Source organism: Sturnira hondurensis, unplaced genomic scaffold, assembly GCF_014824575.4.
Source record: "Sturnira hondurensis isolate 20B ecotype Veracruz unplaced genomic scaffold, ASM1482457v3 Scaffold0007036, whole genome shotgun sequence".
NCBI classification, from domain to species: Eukaryota; Metazoa; Chordata; class Mammalia; order Chiroptera; family Phyllostomidae; genus Sturnira; species Sturnira hondurensis.
In genome coordinates this window covers 2538385-2558440 of record NW_028079667.1, presented here as the reverse complement: position 1 = coordinate 2558440, position 20056 = coordinate 2538385, and the positions used below count along the sequence as shown (strand labels likewise).

The window sequence follows — 20056 nt, the reverse complement described above, 5'->3', positions numbered from 1 at the left end:
CAGTAGGTCTGATCGGAACTGACATTGACAGTGATGGTCATGCTTGCACCTAAGTCACTATTTTGACTATTACATGTAAACCACAGAGGTTTATGTGTGCATTAGAAAAACAGGTAAGTGTAGCCTTAGCAGTTTTGCTCTCTTTAGTACTGAAAGGATAATTTAGGAGTCTAAATTCAGCTGTGTTCTTCTTTTAATATATTTTATTCATTATGCTATTACAGTTGTCCCAATTTCCACACACCCCTCCCCCCCACCTTGGCAACCCAGTACCTCCCATATCCTCCACTAGTCCCCACTTTAGTTCATGTCCATGGGTCATGCATATAAGTTCTTTGGCTACTCCATTTCCTATATTGTTCTTAAGATCCCCCTACTGATTCTGTACCTACCAATATTTACTTCTTAACCTCTGCATCTTTCCCCCATTTTCCCCTTTCCCACTCCCAGCTGGTAAACATCCAAATGATCTCCAAATCTATGACTCTGTTCTGTCTGCTTGTTTGCTTAGTTTTTTATTTTAATTCAATTGTTGATAGTTGAGTTTACTGCCATTTTATTATCCATTGTTTTGATCTTTTTTTTCTTAAATAAGTCCCTGTCGCATTTCATATAGTAATTTCGCAGTTCATATAATAACATATTTCATATTATATTATCATATAATAATGCTTTGGTAATGATGAACTCCTTTAGCTTTACCTTATCTGGAGAGCACTTCATCTGCCCTTCCATTCTAAATGATAGCTTAGCTAGATAAAGTAATCCAGGTTGCAGGTCCTTATTTTTCATCACTTTGAATACTTCTTCCCTGAAAAGTTCTTTTTGAGAAACCAACTGAGAGTCTTACAGGAACTCTTCTGTAGGTAACCATCTGCTCTTCTCTTGCTGCTTTTAAAATTCTCTTTTTATCTTTAACCTTTTAATTATGATATGTCTTGCATTTTAATTATGATATGTCTTGGTGTGGTCCTCCTTGCATCCATCTTTTTTGAGACTCTCTGTGCTTCCTGGACTTGTATGTTTATCTCCTTCCCTATATTTTAGAAGTTTTCTTTCATTATTTTTTCAAATAAGTTTTCAATTTCTTGCTCTTTCTTTCCTCCTTCCAGCACCCCTGTGATTCAAAGTTTGGTACATTTGAAGTTGTCCCAGAGGCTCTTTACCTTATCCTTGTTGTTTTTTTTTATTCTTCCTTCTTCTTGCTGTTCTGAATTTTTTTTCTTCCTTATGTTCCAAAGCATTGATTTGATTCTCAGCTTCAATCACTCCATTGCTGATTCCCTGTGAGATTCCCTGTGAGATTTACTTTATTTCACTTAGTGTAACCTTTATTTCTGCCTGCATCCCTTTTATGCTGCTGAAGTATCCAATGAGTTCCTGGAACATCCTAATAACCAGTGTTTTGAACTCTGCATCCAATAGATTGCTTATCACCATTTTGTTTCATTCTTTTTCTGGAACTTTTTCCTATTCTTTCATTTGGGCCATGTTTCTTTGTCTCCTCATTTTGGCAACCTCCCTGTGTTTGTTTCTATATATAAGGTAGAGGTGTTTTGACTCCCTGACTTAGTAATGAGTCCTGTTGTAGAAAAGCACATCATAAGTTGGATGGGGCACAGTGTTAGGTAATCACCTGAGCAGGGCAACTTGTATGAATCAGGTTGATGAAGTCTCAGATATGGTGCTGCTGCTCTGTGGTTTTGTGTGGGAAAGAGCTCAAAAAAGGGACAATGACCACTGCCTAGCCTCTGGAGTTTTGTCTGGGAATTAGCTGTCCCCCAGCATTCACCCTGATGCCACACACTGACACCAGACACTTCAGTCTCTCCCTGTATACCACTGGTGATCATCAAGCTGCTGTCCTGGAGCCCCGAGGAAGTAAGTCTGCAAAAGGCCTAAGTCCATTGTGGGCCCTTTAAGAGGAGATGCCTGAGAATCCTACTGTTTCTCCACCACCCCAACCCCAACTTGGTTTTATAACTAGAAGTTATAGGGACTTATCTTCTTGGCACTGCAAGGCTGCCTAGGTGGTCTGGTGTGGGGCTGCAATCCCTCACTCCTGAGATATTCCTCCCAATTTTTACCCACCACGAGCGGGTATGAGACTGCCTGCTTTGCATCTCTGCATTTCCACATCTTCATGTCTGCACCCCTCCTACCCATTTTAATTAATGTGACTTCTTTAATACCTTGGTTGTCAATTTTCTGATGATTCTGGGTGATAGCTGTTTTGTAGTTTAATTGCAATTTTTGCTGTGGTTGTACAAGGAGGGGAGCCATGTTTACCCACACCTCCATCTAGACCAGAAGTTGCATTTTCAGCTGTGTTCTTTAAGCACAGACCCTCAAAGGCTTTTTTTAAATATTAAAACCCTGCCTTGTAGTTCTTATGGAGCTAAGAGCCATTCTAATTTCACTGGGAGCCCTGCCAAGTTAAAAGTTTATAAGTAAGATATTTCTGTCATTACCAAAACTAGGTAAGATAGTGTTTAGTAAAAGTCACATGAAGAAGAAAACCTAAGTTCTTGTTCTTTTTAAATGAGGAAGGCCCAATTTAAGTATCACATTTTTTATTCTAAAAGAAAAGCTCAAAATAAAGAAAGATATACTTTGAAATATTCGATCATCCTTCAGCAGACAACATGGTCTCAAATAAAACACATCAGGAGAACAAGAACGAGACAATCATTGCAAGTTCCAGAGAGAAAGAGATTGGATATGCAATTCACAGTTCACGCAATAACAAATACAGTGACAAATGAGAAATAAGAAAAGAAAGTGCATTGCAAAAAAAGATAAGGAAAATAAACAAGAAAGTATTAAAAAAATAAGATAAAAGAAAATTGAAAAAAATATAGATATAGAAGAATAGGGCCTAAAGGAATAAAGTGGGAGGTGAAAAAACAGAGCTAAGTACCAAAAAAATGAGTCTCACTAAGAAGAAACATCCTTGCTGTAATTACCATACAATGCATTAGAAGGCAATTATACTAGACATTAGGACCCCAGATTTGAGTCATTCATTCTCCCAATATTTCTTTATCAGCATCTACATAGTACTTCTTGTTGGGTACTACATGAGCTTTTATTTCCACTTCTGTAGGATGGTTTCTCGGAATGGTCAAGTGAAAAGGTAAGTGAGAAACTGCTTTGAAAATTATAAAATTCCACAAGTACCCTAATATTTGTTTTAACAACAACATGAAATACGGACCTAGTCTACCTGAAATGTTGAAGGTCATACTTAACACATCATGGATCAGGTAACGTATCTGTCTCCTGATAATCATCACTCAGGTCCCCAAGAGGAAAATGGCAAATCAAACTGAGTTACACAAACATAATGAAATGCTATTTAGCCATTAAAAATGGCAGTTGTGTTGATTCATTTTAGGTATATTTTGATTATGCTATTACCGTTGTCCCAATTTTTTCTCCCCTTTATCTCCCTCTGCCCTGCACCCTCCCTTCCACTAGCATCCCACCACCTTAGTTCATGTCCATTGGTTATACATGTAGGTTCTTTGGCTTCTCCATTTCCTATACTATTCTTTACCTCCCCCTGTCTATTTTGTACCTACCATTTATGCTTCTTACTCCCTGTACCTTTTCCCCTAATCTCCTCCCTCCACCTCTCTCCTGTAACTCTTCATGTGATCTCCATTTCTGTGATTCTGTTCCTGTTCTAGTTGTTTGCTTAGTTTGTTTTTTGGGTTTTTTTTATTAGGCTTGGTTGTTGATAGTTGTGAGCTTGTTGTCATTTTACTGTTCATACTTTTTATCTTCGTCTATTTCTTAGGTAAGTTTATTTAACATTTCATATAATAAGGGCTTGGTGATGATGAATTCCTTTCACTTGACCTTATTTGAGAAGCATTTTATCTACCCTTCCATTCTAAATGATAGTTTTGCTGGGTAAAGTAATCTTGGATGTAGGTCCTTGCCTTTCATGATGTTGAATAACTCTTTCCAGCCCTTTCTTGCCTGTAGGTTTCTTTTGAGAAATCAGCTGATAGTCTTATGGGAACTCCTTTGTAGGTAACTGTCTCCTTTTCTCTTTCTGCTTTTAAGATTTTCTCCTTATCTTTAATCTTGCGTAATTTAATTATTATGTATTTTGGTGTAGCTCTGTTTGGGTCCAACTTCTTTGGAACTCTCTGAGCTTCCTGGACTTCTAGTGTTTTCAACTCTACATCTGATAGGTTGGCTGTTTCCTAGTCACTTAGTTGTTTTTTCTGGAGTTTTGATCTGTTCTTTCATTTGGACCATATTTCTTTGTCTCTGTGCACTTGTTATGTTGTAAAGGGTGAAACCTTAGGTATTGACCAGGGTGGGGCAAACCACTTTGCTGCATTGTAATGCCGTATGTGGGGAAGAGGTCAGCGAGGGAATAGTGCCACTTGCTCAGCTCTGATTTTTGGGTTGGTGGGTTTGTACACATTCTAGAACCCCTGTGGGTCTCTCCAGTGAACTCTTCTGTGAAGCTGGGAGTTCCTCCCACTGCCACAACCCCCACAGATTTTTACAGCCAGAGGCTTTGAGTCTTTAGTTTCCCAAGCTAAAACCCTATGTTGCTTGGTCTGTCTCTCTGCCCAGTTGATCCTCACAACTTATCTGCATGCAAATGTGGGACTGTCCAGTCTGCCAGCTGCTGCCTTGCCCTCTCTGCTCTGTCTTCCTGTCTTAGCCCCTAATGTCAGTTTGGATGAATGTTTCTTCTTTATCTCCTCTTTGTTGGACTTCCATACAGTTCAATTTGCTGGAGGCTGTGGTTGTTTTTTGTCTTTTGTGTTGTTGTCATTCTTTTTGTAGTGAAAGAAAGCAAGGCATATCTACCTATTCTTGGCTGGAAGTCTACTTGAATATTTGCCAACACATTCAAAAACATTATTTAAAGTGATATTTAAGAGAAACAAAGAAATGTAGCTGTGATTGCAACTATGAAAAGTACATACATGTATATGTTGAAAAAAGTTAAAATGTAGATATAAATTACTAAAATATTATATGCATTAATGTTCATTTAAAGTTTATCACTTCAATAAGAATAATGCACAATAAAACCCCATGTACACATGGCACTCTAAATCAGTGTCCTCAGCATTTAAAGCAGACTAATGAGTTCTTGCAACTTTTCCCAACAGTGCCTCTCAAAGCTATCTTGTTGTACCAGTCCCTGCCAACCTACTTTTTAATCTGCCAATCAAAAAATTGTTTTTGAAGCTTCTGCATGGCGAAAGAAAACAGTATTAAAATAAAAAGAGAAACAACCGTATGGGGAAACATATTTGCCAATGATACCTCAGATAAGGGTTTAATCTCCAAAATATATAAAGAACTCACATGACTCCACTCTAAGAAGACAAGCAACCCAATTAAAAAATGGGAAAAGGACTTGAACAGACATTTTTCCAAGGAGGACATACAGAGGGTCCAGAGGCACATGAAAAGATGCTCAGTATTGCTAGCTATCAGAGAGATGAAAATTAAAACCACGATGAGATGCCACTTCACACTGGTCAGAATGGCTATCATAAAAAAAGCAACAAACAAGTATTGGGAAGGTTGTAGAGAAAAGGGAACCCTAGTGCCCTGTTGGAGGGATTGCAGACTAATGCAACCATTATGGAAAATAGTATGGAATTTCCTCAAAAAACTAAAAATGGAACTGCCTTTTGACCCAGCAATTCCAGTGCTGGGATTATATCCTAAGAACACTGAAACACCAGTCCAAAAGAGCCTATCCACCCCAATGTTCATAGAAGCACAATTTACAATAGCCAAGTGCTAGAAGCAACCTAAGTGCCCATCAGTAAATGAATGGATCAGAAAACTATGGTACATTTACACAATGGAATTCTATGCAGCAGAAAGAAAGAAGGAGCTCCTACCCTTTGCAACAGCATGGATGGAACTTGAAAGCATTATACTAAGAGAAATAAGCCAGGCAGTGAAAGACAAATACCGTATGATCTCACCTTTAACAGGAACCTAATAAACAAAACAAACAAACAAGCAAAATATAACCAAAGATACTGAAATAGAGAACAGGCTGACAGTGACCAGAGGGGAGAGGGGAGGAAATTTCCGGGGAAAAGGGTGAAGGGTTTATAGGAACAAGTATAAAGGATATATGGACAATAATGGGGGGAGGGTGGAAACAGGGGAGGGAGTTGGGGAAAGATGGGTGTTGGGCTGGGGTTTGGGAAAAAGGCCAAAAACTATACTTGAACAACAATAAAAATTTTTTAAAGAAAAATTTTAAAAATGTTTCTGAGTTTCTATAGTCTGTTTTCAACTGCATTTGGTATCATAGAGTACAACAAAATGGTAAAATATTTGGATTCTGGAATCATAATTACCAGGTTCAAATCTTGGTTCTATCTTCCAACTACTGTTATTTTAAGCCAAGTACTTAACCTTTCTATATTTCAGTTTCTTCGTATGTAAAATGAAGATAAAATTAGTACCTATCTTGGATGATATTGTTAATATTAAAGGGCAGAATGCATTCAAAACGATTAGCACAGTCCTTGTTACATAATGAGCCCTCAGAACAGTCTCCTATTATTAGACACCGGAAACACCCCCTCCCAGAGAACATGAGCTCATCAGTGCCAAGTGCTAGGTAGGTAAGTGGTAGAAATGATCAGCACGCCAAGAATTACAAAGTGAGAGAAGCAAAGAGGAAGCTGGTCCTCTTAGGGAAGGAACCTGAGCCAGGTAGGCTTTTGAATCAAAATGAGGTAGTAATGGCTACATATTTGTAGTATGTGCCTCTTTCCTTCCTTCCAGTTCCAGCTGCAGGAGCAGCTACAGCAAGATGCAGGTCAGTGCCAACCCACCTCCCCAGTACGCAGAAGCTGCTATAAAACAGAACTGGCTCTCAACACCCTGGCTTCAAGTTATCGTGTCTGAAAACTGAGAGCTGGTACACGGGCTCACACAGGGCTGTCTCCCAGGTCCTTAATTATTTTCAATGTGAACTGGGTTTTTGCATTACTTAGTGCTGTAGTTGTGTAGGCTTATTCCAAAATAAGGATTTGTTGCTCTTTTAATCAGCATTTTTACTTTTTCACTACTTTTTTTAAGGGCCTTCTTTCAGAAATAATGATAATAAATGGGGAAAATCATGGAAGGGTCTCAAAGGGGTTTTCTTTAATGATTTGGGAGAAAAATGTGAACAGGTTTTCTAACCAAGCAACAAATGATTTCACACAGGTTCAGAGAGCAAACACTTCTCAGACCCAACACTGGAGGACAATTACTGATTGCTCTTCAGTGTTCTTCAGTGCTCTTCAGCAGGCAAAAGAGCAGCAAACCTGAGTCTCCTCAGTAACACCTCTGCTTGCCCACAGAGAGAGGGGGGAAGGAAGAAGGGAAGTCAATAAGTCCCCAATCTGAAGACTGGTTCATGACTTCATTTTACTTTTAGGGAATGCCAAAAAATTGTTTGACATATTATCATCACTTAGTCCAGGGCTTCCCAAAGACTTTTCTGCAAACCACTGGTTAGTGTAGTGAGAGGGTATAATAAATGAAGTGAGCAGTATGCAATTAAAAGATCGGGAAATAACGTCCATCCTCCATCATGCTAGGGATTCATAGTGCATATCTGTTTATTTAAGGTTCTGATAAATCTTGCAATAAAGAAAGTTGCTTAGATTATTTAACTCAGAGGTCCCCCAATTTATTTAGTCCAGAGTCTTTTTTTGCATGTAACATGGATTGACCATCGTTTAGAACTTGAGTGCCATGGATCACAACATGAAAATGCCAAGAGTAGTTTTCTTTATCAATGTGTCTTCTTTTGCTTACATTCTGGCACAGATTAATGAAGGAACATGAATTTAAAAAATTACTGCATGAGCAAACAAATTTTTAATCCCCCAGAATTCTACCACCCTAACAAATCAGCTGCTTAGAATTTTCCAGTCTTCCACTCTACTGTAATACTCTCAGTATTATCTTCTTTTCTACATAACTCAAAATATAGCCATTCCATTAGGCTATTCCATAAAATCCAAGGCAGGTTTATTTTTCATTTGTTTATTTTTTTTGCATCTACATCTGGGTATTCCTCACTCATGTTTTCTTTTTAATTTCCAGTCTTCTATAAACAGGAGAGAAAACCTTTAGCTGAGAAAAACAAAAGGAGGAAGCACCCCAGGCTTTGAAATTTTTGGATAATGTTGCTGAGATGTGGGCAAAATACAAAGAGAAAAATTTATGAAGAAAAAACCTGGCTTTCTATAACGCTTAACCATGTCTGCTATAATCTTATCCACTCCTGCCTCTCACTGCAATTCATTTATCTCTGTTGAAAACCTTCGGCCCTAGTCTGAATCTCACAAACTGTACATTTGCTTTGATAGACTTGAAGGGAAAAAACCTCACACATATGATATCTCCATATGTGATAACACATTGAGGTTATTGGACCTGTTCCCGGATGTGTTTATTCTCGTCTGTCTGATAGATTAGATGTAATTTTCTTCCTTAAACAGCCAAGTGCAATTAAGAAGTCTGTGACGATGATCTTAGGTATAGCTCAGATAGAGAATAAACCCTGGGAGAAAATCCCACCATCCTGCAAAGCTCACATGTGACAGAGGCAGCAGAGAGGGTCTATCCCCAGGGCCACCCCAGGGCCAGCACTTCCCAAGCACGATGGAAGTACGCTCCACTGTGGGCACTGCCTGGGGCAGATTATCTCCTGCTTTGTCTGTCATCACAGGACTCTTCCTAACACCTTCCTGAGTTTAGCTAAAGGTCACTGAAATGTTCCAGGAGATTAACTATGACCTGGTTCAAGCAACACTTCAGTTAAAAAAAAAAAAAGAAAGAAACATTCCAGGTCTTTGGGTTCAGGGTGAAATAGAGAGAGAAGATGAGCTCCTGGTGGTTAGAGTTCAAAAAGCCTGTGTTCACTTAGGTCTTCAGTCTTCTCCTGGACAGCTACCCTTGGGTGTCCATCGGTCACCCCACATACAATCTGCCCAAATGTAGACACATTCTCTTGTTACTTTGGCCCATTCCTTGAATTTACCTAACCCGGAAAACATCCCCAAATTCTCTCTCCATTGGCCCCAGGGTTAAGAGATCAGCAACTTCTGTTGCTTCTTCAATAATCTCCCCTTATCTACAAGTTTGCCTTCTACAGTTTCAGTGACCCTTGGTCAATCACTGTTCAAAAATATTAAATGGGAAATTTCATAAATAGGCAACTTATAAGTCTTCAATTGCATGCCATTCTGAGTAGCATGATGCAACCTAGCACCATTCCACACTGTCCCTCCAGAAATGTGAATTTCAGCCTTTTGTCCAGCATACCCATGCTCTACATGTTACCTGCCCCATAGTCACTTAGGCCAGTGGTCCCCAACTTCTTTGGCACCAGAGACCAGTTTCATGGAAGACAATTTTTCCATCGATGGGTGGGGCAGGTCGACAGGAGGCGGAAATCAGGCAGCAACGCACTGCTCACCTCCTGCTGTGCAGTACCAGTCCACAGCCCAGGGTTTGGGGGTCCCTGACTTATGCCCTCTGGGTCATTAGGTTAACTGGAGAGGTATTTCAGTGCCTTATGTTCAAGTAACCTTAATTTTAATTAGTAATGGCCCCACAAAGTGCAACATTAGTGATGCTGACAATTTGGATATGCCAAAGAGAAACCTTAAAGTGCTTCCTTTAAATGAAAAAGTATGTATTTATAAAAAAAAAACATAGTGTGTTTGGGTATATCCACTGGGGGTCTTGGAATGCATCCTCACAGATAAGGTGGGATTAATGTATCAGGTTGGACCACATGAAATTGCCACTGTTTTGACTATTTGTGCCCACGAAATAGCAACCTCACGTGGACCAACTTAATAGTGTTAATACTTAGTGAAGCCATGCCCCTTTCTATTCATTCTCTCAGCAGTTTTCTCATTAAAGGCCTTCGGCTTCCATCTGGATTCCTGCAACTGCCTTCTCAAAGGCCCTCCTGCCCCCACACTGTCTTCCTGCAAGCAGTCTTCCGCAAATCTTTCTCTTGACAGAAATGAGACCATAACACCCTCCCCCTTAAAAACCTTCAAGACATCCCCACAGCTGTGATGACAAAGTATGCTCTCCTTAAACAGAAAATACAAAGGCCCGATGACCTGGCCCTGCTTCCTTCTGCTTCAAGTCCCACCACTCCCATACTAAGTGCTGGCATTCTACCGAACTCTTTGTTGGTGCCTGAATAGGTAATATTCTTTGGCCCATTTTTCTGGAATGCTCTCCCTTCCAAATCTTCAAACCCCTCTCAATATTTCAAAAATCATCTTCATTATGAAGTGTTCCAGAAAGCCTTCCATACCCACTGTACATTCACACATGCACACACACACATGCACACACCGTCTGGTCTGGGTCAAAATCTTGTCCCACAGGCTTGGCTCATATCCACATTAATATCATATTCAACACATACCCCTTTCCTGCTTACACTCTCTGTTTCTTGAATGCAAGCACTATATCTTATTCATCTTTGCATCCCCAGAGTCCAGCACTGTGCCTGGCATGAAGCGTGTGCTTAATGAATGTTTGATGAAGCAGCAAATGAATAAATGCATTCCAATGCTACAGAGAGAAGGAGAATGTATTTGAAAATGACACATATTTATTGGAAAAGTAAACTTCAAGATCAATACACTCCTCTGAAAGATCAACAATTGAAATTCCTGGTCAAATTTCTCTATACCAGTCACTCATACAACAGTCTCTATTCAACAAAGGATTTCCAAGTCTCAGACAGTGGTTTTCTTATTTAAAACCTTTACTTAATACACCTAATGCTCAGGACAGCCAAGGTTTGTCCTTCCCAGCTTTTCTAGTGGAATCTGCTCTTCTGGGGCTAGGGATTTCCAGAGTCATTTAGCCTAGTCCCATGATTCTTTATTCTAATGGTCTCCTATTAGCCTTAAAATATTAATGCACTCCTAACCACCTAATTTACTCTCAAAGAGGGCTCTGGACATTGGAGAGAACAAGGCTCATGAAAAATTAAAGTTTTCCAATCTCCTTATATAAACATCTATTTTTAAAATTTCCCCCAGCATAAAAAATTGTAAGGTCCACATGCTGAATAGGTTGGAAATAGAAAACCCACAATAAAGATCCTACCTTCTAACTCCTCTCTGACTGGCACCTGTCCCCTACACAGCTTGCATATTTCCTGTGCCATAATATAGTCTTCGCCAAAACTCCCATGGCTGTATATTGTCCATGCAAATTTTTTGGCCTAAAATTGTGGGTTTTCTATAACTTGGTTCCAGCTTAAATTTTCCAATCACTTCATCTCCTGTAATATAAACCATGGTCTCCACCCAGGTCAGACTTCTCACTGGCCAGGAATGCCCACATGCTTTTCCTCTGTGCCTGTCTTCCAGGGGAACCACCAAGAAAGTGTGCCTGACCTCCGTCTGGCTAACTCAATCCTAGCATTCAAAAATAACTTTAGGTTCCACCTCCTCCACAATGCTTCCAGATCTTTTTCTTCTCTCTCCTTTGAACTCATATAACAATTGGTTTTTGCCCTGAATTCCAGCACTTTTGGCTGCAGCCCTGCTCTTGATAGTTCAGTCTTTCTGGGATATAGACTTTGGACCCAGTCTATAGCAAAGGTCATGTGCAAAAAGGAAGGAATCCCCAGGACTGTGGTCCACCAGATAGCCTTGGAGCACTGTTATTGACTTGCTGAGACCCCACCACCACACTTGACAACTGAAATAGCAACACTGTTCTAGATTGCATATGCCTGCTCACACTGTGATCTAGATACTTGGCCACACCTCTTTCTAGTCCAGAGATGAGCAGACCCCTCCAGAATGGATCCAACCACATTCTGGCTTTCTCACTTTTCTCACTTGCCCAGTGCCACCCCAGAATGCCTCCCAGGCAAGCACTTCAGAGATGTAACAACAGTTTCACAAGCAAATCTCTCTGAGTTTCTCCTAAATTGGGAAGAATGGGTCAAGAAATACATAATGACATCCCAGTCTATGAACTGTTCTTTCTAGACTATTAGCTCTTTGAGGACAGTCCTTGTCTTAATCAGCATTTTTTTTGTATTCTGAGCATCTGACCATTAGTAGACACTCAAAGATACTTGCTGCATGAATGAGTGGATGACCACAAACACTGTACGGCTCCTTCATCATTATCCAAATCCCATGCTGCTTGCTTGCTCTCTCACTTTCTCTCTCTCTCTCTCTCTTTTTCTTTACTTCCTTTCTTTTAGATCTGAGTTCTAAATGAGGAGGAACAAACCCCAACTCCTGAGGCAACTGATTTACTTTTGGGTAAATCTCCTTAAATTTGGGTGCCTGGGGCTGATGCTCTCCACAGCAATAGGCAGGAAATAATGTTGACAAGAGGGAGATGGTCTTCAGAGAAACCGTTTTGAAAACACATTTACTGAGCTGAAGTGTGTCACATGCATAGAAGCTACTACTATCACGATTCCAGGTTCATCAATATGAGGTTCTAAGGAGTTTTTTTAGAAACTGCAAAAGTCTTAATAGAAGATTCCCTTTGAATCTGCCCATACTAAATATCTGATAGGAAGTAGTGTGGTGAGTTCCCACACATGAAACAAATGAGTTCTGAAAAAAGGGATCTCATCAGCTGAGCTCTTCAAAAGCCCGACATGAAGAACGGCCGGCCTCTAGCCAACAGTTCTGAGACCAGGAGGAAATACCACTCACCAGCACAGTGCCCCACGAGGTTGAGGAACTGCTCTTCTTTACAGCTGGTCCTGCAGTTTCCACCAGTAACAGTGACATAAGGGTGACAGGAAATGCAGTCTGATTCTGACGGGCCATGGCACTGCCTGCAGGTGGGGTGGCATTCTAAGGGAAAAAACAGAAATAGGATTGAAATTAGCAGCTCAGCTGGTAAATACATGATGTATTTAATGCACTCCACAAACTGCATTAAAAGCAGAACTCAAATACTACTTATCTTTTGACAATTCCTGAGCAAGTTTGGTGTACCCTTAAGGCCTGACCAAAAAAATGCATTTCTGGAGTCAATGGAAATGCCATCTATGAGCAGAACATGGGATCTAGTACGGTAAAAATTAGACTAACTGCCACACATTCTAGAGAGGCCTACATGAACATCCCCATCTACATAAATAAGGAAGTTCTGTTGGGAACAGCCCTGCCTAGTTTCAGAAACTGTAACCCCCCACGACTAAGGCTGAGTAAAGAGACTTTGGGACCCTAGGCCACTAAAGATATAAAGCTTATCTCCCTGGTAGGGGCATGGCCTCTGCCCCCTTTTACTTCACCCTGCTTGGTCCCAGGCTGATGACTGGTTAGCCAATGAAGGATAAGATTCCTCAAGGGAATGACGACCTAAGACAGGCATGGTCACAAAGGGATCCTCGGGGAAGGACTTGGGAGGCTACAGAAAAAGAGGGTGATGGACCCTTACCCCTCAGCTTTGATATAGCTTGAGTCTTCATTCTGTCTGTAAGAAGTCTCCTAATCTCTTGGCTGCCTTACTTCCCCAGTCTGACTTAAGCCTGAAACAATGCCAGAGGGCTGTGTAGCCCTGGGCAGGAATGGGTGGTTCCCCAGGAAGATCAGGCCTAAGACAGAATGCATAAAATCCTGTGTAACCTGTTTTGCTAAGAATGTTCTCGGTTTTCTGATAAGGGTCCAAGCATAGACTGAGTTTGTTCCCTAAAGTTTTATGGCCCTTTAGCTATCTAACCCTGACTAAGAATAAGCTCTTGGAGTTCTCTGATGTTATCTATTGTTTGATCATAACTGTCTGACAATGATTGATGAGCTTTACCTGTATTCATGTGCAAATTGAACCCAATAAGAGCCCACTGAGGAAAAGGCTCCTGGTCCTTCTCCTTTGAGAGATCAGCCACCTTTTCTCCCCAAGCAGAGGCGGCTAGGGGAAGCCTGTTCGTAGAGCTCCCCCATGAAGTTCAAATCAAAATGGCAAAGCAGAAAAGTGAGTGTTAAGACTCCCCCTCCCCCAAATACCACAATTCAAAGAGAGCAAGGCAAAGAAAAAAGCGAGACACTCTGCTCCTCAGAAATTCCTGAAAGGCAAAGGGGAAGCCGTACACAGCATGAACACTACACCTTCTCACTAGAGTCATATGGCATAACTTGGATGCCTGTCTTAGTAGGCATACTTAATTAAAATACACAGAACAGAGAAAGTCCTCTTCCTGAAGGTTATCATGAGGTGTGTCTGAAGATCAGTTCCTTAGAAAAAGTAATGTCGAAGCTATGTTTTCCCCAGAAAAACCACCACATTAACAAAAAGCACAATACTGGAAAAAAACAAGTGAATCGCAGTGGGTATAGGCAGTAAAGAGAAGATGGCAAGGAATGAAAGCAGGCTGCAGCTGCATTTGCGCTGCCAAGGCAGTAGCAGGAGAAAGCACAGGGAAGGAGCTCTCAGGATTTCTCTGCCAAGGACAAAGGGGTCCCAGCAAGTCTGATTCCAAGAGGTGGGGAGGTGAGGACTGAAGCTGGGTAGAACTTGCTGGCACTAATGACAAAGAATTCCCTTCCAGCACAGAGCTGGTGAAAAGTGAAGGCACAGATTTCAGATAAAGTTAACTGCTTCTCACTTCTGGCAAGAGACCAAAAGAAGATATGGAGCTTTTTGGGTTTTTTTTTAAGTGAAAAAAAGCAAGCAAGAAAGAAAACGAAGTGCTGATTAGAAAGCTAGCATTAACTATCACCCCTTCTACATTCCTGAGGTTTTTAACTTTGAAAACACCCATCCAGAAGCAACTAGTTTTCTCCAGATGGTTTCCACCTCCCCGAATATTTTCAGTGACCTGGTGGCCCTGGTGCTTGCGGTACCATCCACCTGCTGGCTTCACACAAGCAGAGGCAAAGGAGAGTCAGAGCAACTCACACTGGACTTCCCCAAACAGCTTTACACACACACACCGACTGGGCTGGTGCGAGAGCACGCAATGACAGACAACAGTTTTCAAGGACAATGCCAATGACAGACCAGGAACACCCGCCTCTAAACGCTACTGAGAGTTTAAAGAAAAGCAACCCATTGGGGGCCTAGAGAGATCAAAAAGGCACTTGGAAAAATAATCTATCTACATCTGTGTTTACGTTAAATTTCCTCTTTGGATTTTGAGGATAGATGACTCTAACAAGTATTGTTTTATTTTTTAAATATTTTACAAACTTACCACATGTTTTCTGACTCTAGAAATATATGTAATACAATTTCATGACATTGCGCTTTTTCCTGTTAGCTGTTGCCAACAAGTCTATTATTAGAAATAAAATAGTAACCATGATAGAATATGTTTAGTCTTCCCCCCCTCCCATAGATACAAAAAAACACAGTGCTACAATGAGGTGCTTAAACTGTAGTATTTTGTCTACAATTCCAATAAAACCCTGCACTAATCTCAGCTAGTAATTTCTAGAATCTCTGTCACTGAAATATAAAAATGGTCTTAAAAACCTAGCACTGACTTGTCAAAAAAAAATAAGTATCTCTCCTTTTACTTTATTAGGCTGTAGCCAGGGAAAGTGGGGCTGAGAACTGCAGAGGTCAAGCCACATGCCCGATGCTACACAAATGCATTAGAACCTGCAGCATTTTGTCTCCGGGATGCTCACCATCAAATCCATTCCTCACTGCGTGCATACAGTAAAGCTGATTCTAATTTTTCACTTCTTTCATGCTTCTTTATTAGAGGAACTGAATTCACTCCTACAGATTCAAGACAAGGGTTCACAGTCCAATCCCCAGTCCTTTGGTGTGATAAGGTTTCTAATTACAGTGTCTGGCTGCATTACGAAGACAGAACAGGGGTGCAGGGAATATGCCGCAGCATGCTGCACACTCACCTGCGCAACTGCCTCCCTGGTTAAAGTATCCATCTGGGCAGCGGGAGAGGCACTGCCCGTCCATCAGCACATGGGAAGGCCAGCAGGCTGTGCAGTTCTGCGGGCTGCTCCCTGCACACCCGGAACAGGATTGGTGGCACGCTGGGAAGGTAAAGCAGAAGGGACTATCAGGAAAGCCACCAGACGACAAGTGTGGGAGCTCTGTCTCTCCCGTTAGCATTCCTGGGATGAAGCACATCCTGTGCATTCATTTCATTTTCCCAAGGATGCATCTCACACACTTCTTTCTAAAGGCCATGCCCTACAAAGCAAGCATCTGTGGGACCCAGATTAAGTAAGGTGGAAATGCCACAAAACAGAAATAACCATGTGCGGAGTCATACATTTCCTTCTTCCCAAGTTCCCATTCTCAGAGAATGTCAAGTAAAGAATACAAAGCCATAAAACATGTCTTCTTTCTCCCAGGACAGCTCCTCCACCTAGATAACGGGCTACTCGAATTCATAAGAAAGGTGGTGGGAGCTTTGCTCTTTAACTCCACAAAGGTTTTACACGGTGCCTGCCTTCTGATGGAGACTGGGCATACACATGTGAGAGGAACTGGCCAACATTTTGCACTGCTGAAACTCCCCGCAGCAACAAACTCACAACCAAGTAACTGGAACAAAATGAATGGGAAACAGAGTATAGCACAGAGAATAAAAGCATCACATGGGCCACTCTATGTAACCTTGACTAAGTTATGTAATTTCTCAAGGCTCCCAGTTCCTCATGTATAAAATGAGAATAAAAATTATGCACACTGCATGGGATGTTGTGGACACTAATGGGGTTGATGCATGTAAAGTTATCATGCTAGTGCTAAATGCAGTAAGGGTTTAATAAATATTACCTATAATTATTACTATCCTATACTATGCTACAAGTATGGGTAGATGTAAAAAAGAAATGTGGAAGCAAAGAGAAAGAAAACATCTCTGCTTGTCTACATTAGACCTTTAAGGATAAAAGGAATATTTGCATCATTTCCCAAGTGTGCCAAGGCATTAATGATGCTCTTTTACTTTCTGGTGATCCTGGAGAGACTGCCTCCCTCAGGGCTAGCTTATTTCTAGACATGGTAAGTGACTAGCCTGTGAGCCTGCCTTTTGCGTGCCTACTAATCAGTCCAAAGTCCATATACCCATCACCTCCTCTACTGGGCCTCACTCAGGGCCGCTATCTACCTGCCTAATCATCCCAATGCCTGGTCCAAGATAACTAGAAACGGCCCCTGCACTCTAGAGCCCAATGAAATTATCCAGACTAGACAATCCTAAGCCGGTTTACCTTGCCTTACTGGTTCTTTCCCACAGAAATCACAACAAAGGCCTATGTTTCCCCCTCACACCCTGTGCCTCTGACCAGCTCTGGTACTTCCCTGTGTGGCCCCTCCATGGAGTGATGTGCCCCCTCCTTTTTGGAACCAGGCCTGACAAAGTACATTTTTCATAGCAACAGGCTGCTAATCTGTTAGCCTTACCACACCTGAATAATAATAAAATGTACATCTTGAAACATCCTGACATTTACCTCCAGTCATGTATTCATTCATTACTAACTGTCAGGAAGTCTAGGCACTGGGGATACAGTAGTAAGACAAGAACTGGTTCTTACTGATGAAGTTGACCCCGTGTATTTCAGGGCACCTTCTGTCCAATGGACAAGATCCATCAACTCAGCGACATCACTCTGAGTCTCCTCTTGGTCTCCTGTGCCAACTCTATCAAATAAATACTCCGAAGACTTACAAACCAACAGCTTAGAAGTCCTGGATGTGATTTCACAGCACTGAGGTCTTCATTTCTATCAACACCCAACAAAAATGTTACCTCCAATATGATACGGGGCTGGAATTAGCCAGGAGGATGTCCTGGTCCAGCAGCACTGGCTGTTACAGTGCGAAATTATTGTCACATGGTGGGTATATGGCTGCGGTCCTCAGCCTTCTAGTGCCCCCCTGCAGCCATGGCCCCACCGTAGCACCCGGCCTCATCTATAACCCAGCACCTAAGGGGTTAACACCTGCACCAGGAGGCCTCAGGACCCTGCTCCTGACCAAAGGCCAGTGCCCATTCCGATAGGGCAATAACCCTGCCCTCCTACCTAATAAATATTTTAATTATTCCTGAACACACGGTAGAGCTTTATATCGATTCAGCAGTATTTATCACAGTATGAAAAACAGACCTAGAGCCGCAATTTTAAAATAATTTCTTTTTTTCTACATGGCTTTGTTAAATAGCTCTATTAGTACAAGTCTCAGAAATTTTTCCCCCAAGAGTTTAAGGAATCACGGTAAAGATACTTCATCTTTAAAAAGCAGACAGGTAAACTGACATTTAAGCAAATATTATAAAAGAAGGGCACAATTAGCTCATTAGTGAAGACACGTTTAACACAAAATGAAACAGCGTGCAGTGGAAAGCCACGTGGCAGTATTTCAAAACCAGCTAAATTCTATTCTCAGCACAAAGCTTTCCAGCATGATCTGGAGGAAGCAATTAGAAGCAATACAATATTTTCTATTCAAATATGCCTCCTGTAATACCAATATGTTTATCATTTTTTTATTTTATTGTCAAGAAAAATTTTAATTTTCATTATTATTTTTAACTTTTTAAAACTGAACTTATTGGGGTGACATTGGTTAATACAATTGGATAGGTTTCAAGTGTACACTTCTATAATCTACCCTCTGTACATTGTAGTATGTGTTCCCCACCCCCAGTCATGTCTCTCTCCATCACCATTTCAATGTTTATATTAGACTTTACAAAATTGTTAAAATCCCTACTTCTTCCTGTTATACCTCCCAAATAAACAGGAAATCAAAGCATATCCCTGCAGGATTGAAAACTAGGAAAATATGAATCCGTTCATTTTAAACACACAGCGTATTTTATTCCATTCCATTCGGTCACAAAGTTAACGTGATAACCCCGCCGGCTCCATGTGAACAAAGTCACTACTGAACTATGTAGGGAAAGCAAAGGGGGCATAGGAGTTGAAAGGTGCATGGACCAAGAACCCCAGGAGAAGCTCCCTTCGCCGCCCACTAGATTTTAGAAATACTACCCAGTGACCTGCACCGTGGCAGACTCCAGAGCTGCCTTCACTGGGGATGTTGAGGAGCCAAGCAGACACCGAGCCCGTTGGCTGCCACGCGGCTCAGAGGGCAGAGGCTGAGCGGTGCCACCCTGTAGAAGTGCCTTCTGCCCCATATGCTCCATTTCCAAAAGTACAGGCATTTGCACCTGGATCTTTAAAACAATCTTGTAAAGCTACATTCTGTGCTGGTTGCGGACAGGTCTCCACTATCTCAGTGACTTCTAGGAGGCTTGATCATTCTGTGGAAGCTGATTTCATAGCAAGGGTTCTGGTTTGAAGTCCAAGATCCTTCGAGCAAGAGTAACTTCATTACATGGTGTATATGGAAGAGATTTGAAAGAAGTACGATGAGTTATTTCTCCACGTAGTACTACATTTCCAGAGAGCGGCTTTCCAGTTGATGGCTAAGTATATTTCTGCAGAAGTGGGACTGGGCAGCTTAAGCACTAAAAGTGTCCTCAGATGGCTATAAAGTCCAGTCACCCTGACTCCAGTAAAAAAATTACCTGAAAGACATTATCAACTTTGTTCACTGTATTTTCTATTTAAATTTCTTTTTCTCCCCTTTTAATGATATAAGGAGTAGTCTAGCATCCCTAGTTTCATATCATATAAAATTTCCTGGCTTTTCATGTTGAAACAATTTTTGAGGTAGACATCTCCCAAATTATGATATAAATACGAAAATCCTCTGGGGTATACAGCAGGAGTACCGTCATAAGAAATAAAAATTCATAAGGAATGAGGAAAGTCAAAATTGATCTCCCTCCTTCTCTCACCCTCTTTTCCTTATTTGTTTTTTATTTTTACTTTTTTAATGAATATAATTTAACCTAAATATATCGAGAATGCTTTAAGAATAAAAATCACAGCTTTTCCCTGGAAATATCAGCAGCAAACTCTTCTGATTCTCCTTTCTCTTTTATCATTTCCTTCTAGCCTCTCTCTCTTTACGTCACAGACAGTGGAGCTTCCCCCAAACTGTGCCCTCCGCCCTTTTTCTTCTAACT

At 41.1% G+C, this 20056-nt stretch overlaps 1 protein-coding gene across 2 annotated transcripts in view; it reads right to left on the bottom strand.

The window, feature by feature from the left end:
• FRAS1 (Fraser extracellular matrix complex subunit 1) overlaps positions 1-20056 on the bottom strand; it is a 425396-nt gene that overhangs the window by 169022 nt on the left and 236318 nt on the right. For both annotated transcript variants that reach the window (XM_037051016.1, XM_037051015.1), the window contains exons 19-20: positions 15897-16037; positions 12741-12884 (exon numbers count right to left, since the gene is read on the bottom strand). In XM_037051016.1, the coding sequence (XP_036906911.1) occupies positions 12741-12884; positions 15897-16037 (285 nt within the window). The remainder of the gene's footprint in view (positions 1-12740; positions 12885-15896; positions 16038-20056) is intronic.